General features: G+C 36.8%; 1 protein-coding gene across 2 annotated transcripts in view; it reads right to left on the reverse strand.

Annotated features, from left to right (window-relative positions):
* Window positions 1–10,773, reverse strand: part of DDR2 (discoidin domain receptor tyrosine kinase 2) — a 161,023-nt gene that overhangs the window by 59,756 nt on the left and 90,494 nt on the right. Inside the window, exons 1-2 of one of the 2 annotated variants that reach the window (XM_028488710.2) lie at window positions 3,588–3,667; window positions 1,737–1,831 (exon numbers count right to left, since the gene is read on the reverse strand). Coding sequence is in view for 1 of the 2 variants with exons in the window: in XM_007113904.4 (XP_007113966.1) it covers window positions 3,588–3,669 (82 nt within the window). In the remaining variant the exon portion in view is untranslated. Of the gene's footprint in view, window positions 1–1,736; window positions 1,832–3,587; window positions 3,697–10,773 lie in introns of those variants that run through there. The other variant, XM_007113904.4, reaches the window with a different exon arrangement.

Below are 10,773 nucleotides of genomic sequence, written 5' to 3' on the forward strand. Positions count from 1 at the left end.
ATAAAGAAGGGGGGAGGGGAAATACCAGAGGGGAGAGTAGGGGATTAAAAGGTGTAAACTATTAGGTATAAAACAAGCTACAAGGATATACTGTACAAAATGGGGAATATAGCCACTATTTTATAATAACTATAAATGGAGTACAACCTTAAAAAGTTGTGAATCACTACATTGTACACCTATAATATTGTACAGCAACTACACTTCAATTAAAAAAAAAAAACCAAGCCAGGACTGTAACTAGGATTGTTCTCAAAATAATTTTCTAAGTGAGTTAAATATTATTTTCCAAATGAACTGCAAATCATTCATTAGAATGTTCTAATAATATCCAAATCATTTGATGATTTGTAGAAATGTTGTTCAGAAATTGTTGGTATGATTCTTTGATGCAGATGCCAATAGCTAAATGATTCTCCTGAGACAAGATGTTGACAGAGGGAACTGTCTCAAACTTTTCCAGTGACTGCCTCCTTGAACTGACAGTCAGTAGGTCCCAATCCCTGATGCACTGTTGCAGCTAGAAGAGGGCTAGGCACACTTTTCACACTTCAAGACTATGTACACACACCTGTATGTCAGTATTTCCCATATGGACTTGCAAACCTTCCACAGCAGCCCATAGTGACAATACCAATTTCAACACTGCCACTACTGGAAATGCTACTAACATCACCTGACCCACTACCTGCTTTGCTGCCACTGTCAAAACTCCAGTGCTTCAGAGCAGTGAGCCACCAGCCCAACTGCCCTCATGCCTTGAACTGTATCACACTAGCACTACTCTGCAGCCTCCATGGGGGTGGCAACTGTAGGACACTTATGATCTCAATTGTAGAGAATTTCTCTAAATAGAAACATTGTTCACCCTCTGTTGGCTTCTGCTTCTTTGTCTAGATTGACATTTTTAAATATTCAATATCCTTATTATGAATAAGTCATACTAAGGCAGAAGGCTCACTGACCAATGGCCATGATGAAATCTTCAAAATGAGCTTAAATCAGTGTTTGTTTTAGACTTTATATATTAATTGAATTTAATGCTTAGCCCAGTTACTATTTGCCAAACAATATTTACACTTAATAATCCATTAAAACATATTTCAATATTTAACAAAAGATTGTATATAAGATTTGTTTACAACCCAATTCTCCTGACTTAACTCCAACATTTCATCTATTTATACCAAATGGCCAGCCTGTGGGGAAAATCTAACTGGCCAAGAATTTACTCTATTACTTTCAGTCCTTCGGTGACACCCATAAGGACTTCTGAAAAGTCATCCTTAAATCAACACGCATTTGTTATGTACCTACTCTGAGTTCATCAGTGTGTGTAAGCCCTAAGCCTCCATGAGCCCCAAGCTTTGTGACTAGACTCACTGCTTCCCATTGCTTGTCTCCAGCTTAACTTGGTAAAATACAAGAATTGGTAGAGGGAAGTATTATCCCCTCAGCATACCTCAAATATTCCATGTTCCTATAAAGATCTTTGCAAGTCAAGACCTTGATTTCTTTTTCCTTGGCAGAAAGAGCCAGTAGAAATAGTTGATGCCAGGAACGGGGAAAAATGTTTTCAAGATAACTGCTTGCTGTCTTCAAACAGCCTGTTTTCTGTTCCAGGGGGCTACAGCGATGTTGTCAAACACAGATGGCTAGCTCTTTGGGTTTAGTCATTTAAATAGCATCATGTCATACCAGTCTCTATGAGTGTGCCAAGCACCAAAACATCCTACCATTCTGTGCATTCACAGCAACTCTTCCTTGGAGACCAAAGCAGGGAGAATGACACTGGGCTTGGTAAATGGAGTAGGAGGCAACCAGACTTCAACTAGGTGAGAGGAATACAAAGCAGAAAAATGAAAGAATGGTGTCAAAGTTCAGATCTGGGATACACCAACTAAGCTTATTATAAGAAAGTAATAAGGTGAGCATTTCACAAATGTACACTCATGCTATATAAAGAAGAGGAAATGAAAATGCCCTCAGGAATCCAAATATAGAATGAAGCCACTAGAACGCTCATACACTGCCATGGGGTGGTATATTGGTAAAATAACTTTGGAAAACTCTTTGGCCACATGTAGAAAAACAGATTATATGAAACACATAAGCCACTTCTAGGTATATACTCAAGTCTTTTGACTTGAGTATATACCTCTATCAAAAGACCTTTACAAGAAGGGTAACAGGAGCTTTATTCATAATGAGCTCAAACTGGAAATGATCCAAATTCCCATCTACAGTAGACTGAATAAATAAAATGTTCAAATAAAATAATAATATACAACAATGGACACAGTCACCAACTGCATGCAATGATATGGATGAATATCATGAACAAAATATTGAATGAAAGAAGCCAGACACAAAGATGACTCCACTTAAATAAAGTACAATACCAGGAAGAATGAATTTATGTTGTTAGAAAACAAAATAATGACTACCCTTGGGGTGAGGGTGGGGAAAAGTGACTGAAAGAGAGTGTGAGGAGAGCCTCTGAAGTGCTGGTACAGTTCTGTTTCTTAATCTGGATACTGCTTAGATGGATGTGCTCAGTTTGTAAAATTCATCAAATTGAGCACTTATGCTATATCTACTTTCCTATATTTATATTTGTGGCAAAATGAAAAAAATGACTTCAACCCTTCACCCTTCCCTTTCCTGAAGGTATTCAGACCTTCCCTGTGTAATTTTTTGTGCTCTCCCACTCTGACTCTGGGCTTGGCCACGTGACTTGCTTTGAACACTGATATCTCAGAGAACATGACTCAAGCACTGGCTTGAAACATGCTGCATGTTTCCCTTTCTGCTCTTGCTGCTGTGCAATTTCCATTAAAACATATCTATACTAATCTGCTGGAAGAGAGCACAGCAAAGTTGCCCCAGTTGTCAGAGCCAAGGCCATCCTCAATGAGCCGATAACCAGCTTACTCCCAGATATGTGCATGAATCCAGAAGAGACCAGAAGAATAGTCCAACAAAGACCAGACTAAATCACCAATTTTGCATAAGTTGTTAAGCGGCATTTCTATGGTAATAGACAAGTGATACAATTGTATACTTCAATTTAAAGTGAAAATATGCATGTAATTTTAAAAATTGGGGGAAGGGGACTAACATACCTATTTTGAGCATGGCCACACCCTGTAGGAAAGGGAAACTGCCTGAGATCCTACAAGACCAGGGTCCCCGAAACATAACATGACATCCAAGTAAAATACAGGCCTCAGACATCCAAACATAACTAGAAAACCAACCTGCAGAATTTCTCCAAGGCATATAAAAATTCTCTCCTTCGGTGTCCCAGAAGATGCAGAAGCAAATGTTTGCTTCCTCCACCTCCCATTTTTTAAAATGTTCCTTTTATTCTACCCTACTCCATATAAGAAGCCCTTTCACAATATGTCATAGAGAGAGTATAGTAATTTCTGTTCCTGCTATGGCCAGGTTTCACCATGGAGGGAAAAACAGGGAGGGAGGAACGACCTTTTGGGCCCCTTAGCAGTGCCTTTCCCAAGATGAACATTGATGGGCTTGAGTGTTCAGCTGTCTTCCAGCATGGGGCTGAGCACTGGCTGTGTTACCTGGGTTAACCTGAGCTTTTGCAGAACTCAAGATAGGCAGCAGCAGTAGCAGCACCGAGGGCATTCTGGGAATCAGGATCATCTCAGAAGATGGTGTTGGAACTGGAGCCTGCAGCCCACCAGAAATGCAAGAAAACAAGAAAGAGAAGGAGAGGAAATGAGTGAGGCAGATACTTTCAACATGAATGAACACAACTTGCATCTTTGTGTTCTTACAGTGTTTATTTCTATATTCAGAACTTTAAATCATAGATTTTAATACTTGAATGGGACATTCAATAGTCACATACTATAAGAATTTTCAAACTCTGGGATATTCAATAGTTATGTAATATAAGAATTTTCAAACTCTATTAGATTATATACTCATGGAAGTAAAATTAGCCAAACTATAGGTGGGTAACAAAGATTTAGTAAGATAAATACTTACCCAAATTGGGAATGGTGATAAAGTAAAACTTACATTTACAATTTTTTTCATAATTTTAATATTGATTCCAGTATTAAACCAAGAAAAACATTTAATGATGTTAATGTGTTTGCCTTTCAAAAGATGTAAGGTCAATATTTATCCTAATTTATTAGCTCTGGAATGTTACCTGAAATTCTGTATTTTTAAGCTCCCCTAGAATAATCCATGTTATTAGTGGATTAGAGTTGAGACATCAGCATGAACTCACGTTTAGCTTAATAGAGATATAGATGGTCACATATGGAAATATTTATAGATATGTGTACATACAGGTTAGTACACACACACATATATCTATCTCCTTACTATATAAGCTAAGAGGGCCTAGAAGCAATGACACCCCAATAGCAACGAGCAAACCTAGTACCCAGATCTTGACTTCTAATACCATTCTCCAATAAAAGGAACCAGGGTTCCTTGGAGAAACTGCTAATTCCAGGACTGGGGCAGGAAATATGATGATCTTCAAGAATATTTTAGTGCCAGATGAGCCTGGAGAATCTTTTAGTGCCCCAAATTGAGAAAGCATACACAAAAATGATGGGGATATGGCAAAGGAACACAGAGCGAACAGAAGGAGTTCCCAGTGGCCAAAGCTGGAACAACTTAGCAACAAAATGAGTAAAGTAATATTGGATTATAACTCAAGATATAAAATAAATATTTACAAGTCCATGTTGATATAAATAAATGATTGAATAAACAAATGGAGGAGAATAGACAAATTTCTCATGCAAAAGAATTCTAAATAATTATGTAGATACTCTTTACTCTTAAAGAGGTGGTGCATAACCTCCCCTCTCACTTCCCCACCCCCGACTCCTTAAGTGTGAGCTGCACACAGTGACTTTCTTCAAAGAGTACAGTATGGAAATGGAGAAGGTAATTTTTCAGTAGAGAAACATGACAAACACTACCTCAAGCCAGGTGATCAAGGTTAGCATCAACTTTGATAAGTCACACTGATAGTATGTATCCTTGATATGATGTGATGAGAATGGCACTTAGCCTCTGTGGTCTTTTTCCCAAAAACACATTACTCCAGCCTAATCATGAGAAACACATCAGACAAATCCCAATTGAGGGAAATTCTACAAAATTCCTGATACATAATCCTCAAAACTTTCATGGTCACCCAAGACTAGAAAGTCTGGGAAACCGACACAGCTAAGGGAGCCAAAGAAGACAGGACGACTAAATGTAATGTGACATCCTGGATGGGATGCTGGAACAGACAAAGGACATTTGGGGAAAACTGAGGAAATCTGAATAAAGTAGAGACTTTAGTTAATAATGATGTGTCAATATTGGTTCATTAACTATGACATATGTACTACACTAATGTAAGATGTTAATAATAGGGGAACTTGGGTAGTGGGTAAATAGGAAATCTATGTACCATCTTTGCAGTGATTCTGTAAATATAAAACTGTTCAAGAAAAAAGTTTATTTAAAAAAGAAACTCTCTTCCAGGTAACACTAATAGTCAACAAACACTGGATCCACTTTTAGGAAAAATATGTAAAACAAAATTATAAAGGGAGACAAAATCCCTTTAAGCTTGAGTGATCAGAGAAGGTTTCATGAGGAAATGAGCATATGATCAGATTCTTGAAGGATGAATAAGATTTTAATGGGCAATAATGGGAATAGAGTAAATAATAGGATGACATAGCTAAGACACTTTTTTTAGGAAACAGGAGCTTTCTATGATGTTTTCTAGGCAGTAGAACTCTGACCCACCCAAAGTGATAAGAAAAAAAAATAGGTATTCAGATAGTTCTGCCTGAAGAGGATGGAGCCAAAAACTAATCAAATACAAAAGACTAAAGTGGCATCATGGTAGGGGGCAGGGGCAAGTGATCCACAGATCACAAAAGGATGATGACCATAGTTTCATGGCATTGATTTGGAGAGATAAAATATGTCTCAGTGCCTACTCACTGCCAGCAGCAGGAACACTGCATTGCTATAAATGAGACCACAAACAAACATGCCCAGAAAGGAAACACACAGGCAGACCTTGGAGACATTGATCTTGGCTGTAGTCTAGCACTAACCCATGACCATGATCCAGGATGTCCTTCTACAAAGATCAGAGCTCTTTGTGAGCAGCCATTCAGCCTTGCGAGCACTGCCTTGGGTAACCACCCTCTCTTAGCAGCCTTTTGAAGAAGAGTGCCACAATTCTCTTTCATGACACCTTCTTTGTGGGTTCTTGGCCATTACTTTCTCCCCTCCATGACCTTCCCCAGTGGTTCCTTCTTCAAGGACTGTCTCCTACACCTTATTCCCTTCACACACTGAATTTGCTTCTATTAGATCCTCCATAACATTGTTATAAAATTACCCATTTAATCATTAGCTTCAAAATGACTCATTCTTGTATCTCCAAAAGAATACATTATACCTCGTACAAAGGAGATGCTCAAAAACAGATTTTAACTGAACTAAGGATTCACAAGTTGCTCAAAAACTGTTGATTGAATTTTCTTTTGGAAACTCTTACTTGGTTTCAGGCTGTGAATCTCCAATACCAGTGATTATTTCTGCTTTGTTTGATTAAAATTAGGGTGTCCAGCAGCTAACAAACACAAAAGAACCATTAACAAACCTAGGAGTACTATAACTATACCATGGATATCTAACACGTGCCAAGGACTATCTCATGTAATATTCACAGTAACCCAATGAGGTTTGTTTTCATCAGTAAAGTAATTGAGGAGGAAGAGGTTAAAACTTATCTGATTACACAGCTGATAGGCACCAAAACTCATACATGAACCCAGGGTTTGTATTACTCTAAAATCCACTTAGGTCCTTTTGTTGTTGTTTATTTTGTTTTTGTCTTTGTCATTATACTACACTCTTTTTTTTTTTAACATCTTTATTGGAGTATAATTGCTTTACAATGGTGTGTTAGTTGCTGCTTTATAACAAAGTGAATCAGTTATACATATACATATGTTCCCATATCTCTTCCCTCTTGCATCTCCCTCCCTCCCACCCTCCCTATCCCACCCCTCTAGGTGGTCACAAGGTCTGTGTCTTTATTCCCATCTTACCCCTAGGTTCTTCATGACCTTTTTTTTTTCCTTAGATTCCTTATATATGTGTTAGCATATGATATTTGCTTTTCTCTGACTTACTTCACTCTGTATGACAGACTCTAGGTCCATCCACCTCACTACAAATAACTCAGTTTCATTTCTTTTTATGGCTGAGTAATATTCCATTGTGTATATGTGCCACATCTTCTTTATCCGTTCATCTGTTGATGGACACTTAGGTTGCTTCCATGTCCTGGCTATTGTAAATAGAGCTGCAATGAACACTTTGGTACATGACTCTTTTTGAATTATGGTTTTCTCAGGGTATATGCCCAGTAGTGGGGTTGCTGGGTCGTGTGGTACAGCCACTATGGAGAACAGTATGGAGGTTCCTTAAAAAACTACACTCTCCTTTGATCTGGCCTCTGCTATGTCACCAGAGCTACACTCCTGCTCAACCTTTCTATTTAGCTACTTTCAGACGTCTATCATTTTTTTCTTTCATTTCCTACCACCTCAGGGCCTCTGTTAAAAAGTTTCATTCCTCTCTTCATCTGGTTCAAATCTCCATTCAATGGTTACTTCCTCAGTGAAATATTCTCTTACCCCCTTGATTGTACAGGCACTGAAAGAATCTTATAATTCTTCTACATAGAAATGATCATAGTTTATAATTGTATATCCGTTGTTGTGGTTGTCTTATTAGTGTCTGCACCCCCATAAGCTCCATGTTTATTTTATTCACCATTGCATTCCCAGCACTTACCAGAGTGCTGGATAAATAGTTGCAGAATGAATTAATGATTGTCTTGAGCCACTATTCAGTGATTGTATCTGGCTATTCCAAATTCCATACCCTAAAAGGAAGTATCCCCAAAGCTTGTAATAAACAGACATCACCCTTTTCTGCCTCTTTGAATGAATTTTTCCAAAGGTTCAATATTTAAGCAATGTGACATGTGAATAGAATCCATAAACATACATGGAAGAATTTCAAGAAGATAAAAGGTCCTTCTCTACCCACTTCTTTGGTTAACAGTGCAAATTCCTTTGACAAAAAAATTTATTCAAACCTTAAGAATAAAAATAAAAAGTCATTGGCCTTCATTCATTCATTCAGCAACAATTTTCTGAAAGTCTATTAGGTGCTGTTCTAGGTGCTAAAAAAGGCAGAGACGACCCCTGTCATCATGGAGCTTATAATACACAAGCAAACAAGTAAATAAATAAGAAACCTAAAGAGGTTTCTTACATGCCATGAAGACAATAAAATGCTGTAATGTGATGGAAAATGGATGAGGGCTATTTCAGGTAAAGTGGTCAGGAAACGCCTCCCTAAATACAGGATTGAGAAAGAAATAGATAAATAGAACAATGAAGAGAATAGACAATACTCATATACACAAGAAAAGACTCATATATAAGTGGGAACTTTCTATATGAGAAAAGGGGCATTTAGAATAAGTGAAAAGTTTCAGATGATTCAATAGCATTTTCAAAAACAAATAAAGGTATCTTCATATCTCACACAAAAAATAAAGAGCCCAAAATGTAAACATAGAACTATACAATTATTTCTGGAAAATATTGAGAATCTGCTGTGAGCTAAAGGAAAACCTGCATAAATGAGACATAGAAAGCAAAATCCACAAATGAAAAGATTGATAAATTTTTTCATCAAAATTCAAAACATCTCTGAGGTAAATGACATCATAAACTTAATAGACAAGCAACAGGCTAAGATAAATATTTGAAATTTTAGAACAAAACAATGTATGTATTTTTCTGGTATAAATAAATAACCTCTATCAATTATTTTTTAAAAAACCACTAGAAAAATGGGCCAAGTCAATAAAAAGCATTTAACGGAGGAAAAAATATAATGTCAGTAAACATCTAAAAGCACTCAACCTCACTAGAATCAGAAAGACAAACATTAAAGCAGTAGTTGAATACCAATTTTATCCATCAGATTGGCAAAATTTTGTGTGAAACTATGAAATTTGGCAGTAGTGTGGAGAAATAGATACTCTCATACTCTGCCACTGGGTATATAAATTAAAAGATGATTTAAATTAAAACATATCTATAGACTCTGATCCATACATTCTACTTATTATTTACCCTAGGGAAATATTTACATATGTGCACAATGAGGTAGGAACAAAGAAGTACTTTGCAATATTTTTTAAAATTTTATTTTATTACGGTAAGAACAATTAATATGACCTTCCCTCAACAAATTTTTATTTTTTTATTTTTTTTTAATGTTTAAATTTAATTTTATTTATTTTTTTATACAGCAGGTTCTTATTAGCCATCAATTTTATACACATCAGTGTATACATGTCAATCCCAATTGCACAATTCATCACACCATCCCCTTCACCCGTCCGCTGTTTTCCCCCCTTGGTGTCCTTATGTTTGGTCTCTACATCTGTGTCTTAATTTCTGCCCTGCAGACTGGTTCATCTGTACCATTTTTCTAGGCTCCACAGATATGCGTTAATATACGATATTTGTTTTTCTCTTTCTGACTTACTTCACTCTGTATGACAGTCTCTAGATCCATCCACTTCTCAACAAATGACCCAATTTCATTCCTTTTTATGGCTGAGTAATATTATGTTTTTCTCTAAGAGTTTTATAGTGTCTGGTCTTACATTTAGGTCTCGAATCTCTTTTGAGTTTATTTTTGTGTATGGTGTTAGGGAGTGTTCTAATTTCATTCTTTTACATGTAGCTGTCCAGTTTTCCCAGCACCACTTATTGAAGAGACTGTCTTTTCTCCATTGTATATCCTTGCCTCCTTTGTCATAGATTAGTTGACCATAGGTGTGTGGGTTTATCTCTGGGCTTTCTATCCTGTTCCATTGATCTATGTTTCTGTTTTTGTACCAGTACCATATTGTCTTGATTACTGTAGCTTTGTAGTACAGTCTGAAGTCAAGGAATCTGATTCCTCCAGCTCCGTTTTATTCCGTCATGACTGCTTTAGCTATTCGGGGTCTTTGTGTCTCCATACAAATTTTAAGATTTTTTGTTCTAGTTCTGTAAAAAAATGCCATTGGTAATTTGATAGGGAATGCATTGAATCTGTAGATTGCTTTGGGTAGTAGAGTCATTTTCAAAATGTTGACACTTCCAATCCAAGAACATGGTATATCTCTCCATCTGTTTGTATCATCTTTAATTTCTTTCATCAGTGTCTTATAGTTTTCTGCATACAGGTATTTTGTCTCCCTAGGTAGGTTATTCCTAGTTATTTTATTCTTTTTGTTGCAATGGTAAATGGGAGTGTTTCCTTAATTTCTCTTTCAGATTTTTCATCATTAGTGTATAGGAATGCAAGAAATTTCTGTGGATTAATTTCGGATCTTGCTACTTTACCAAATTCATTGATTAGCTCTAGTAGTTTTCTGGTAGCATCTTTAGGATTCTCTATGTATAGTATCATGTCATCTGCAAACAGTGACAGTTTTACCTCTTTTCTGATTTGGATTCCTTTTATTTCTTTTTCCTCTCTGACTGCTCTGGCTAAAACTTCCAAAACTATGTTGAATAATAGTGGTGAGAGTGGGCAACCTTGTCTTGTTCCTGATCTTACTGGAAATGATTTCAGTTTTTCACCATTGAGAATGATGTTGGCTGTGGGTTTGTCACC

The sequence above is a fragment of the Physeter macrocephalus genome, chromosome 4 (genome assembly GCF_002837175.3).
Source record: "Physeter macrocephalus isolate SW-GA chromosome 4, ASM283717v5, whole genome shotgun sequence".
In the NCBI taxonomy this organism is placed as follows: domain Eukaryota; kingdom Metazoa; phylum Chordata; class Mammalia; order Artiodactyla; family Physeteridae; genus Physeter; species Physeter macrocephalus.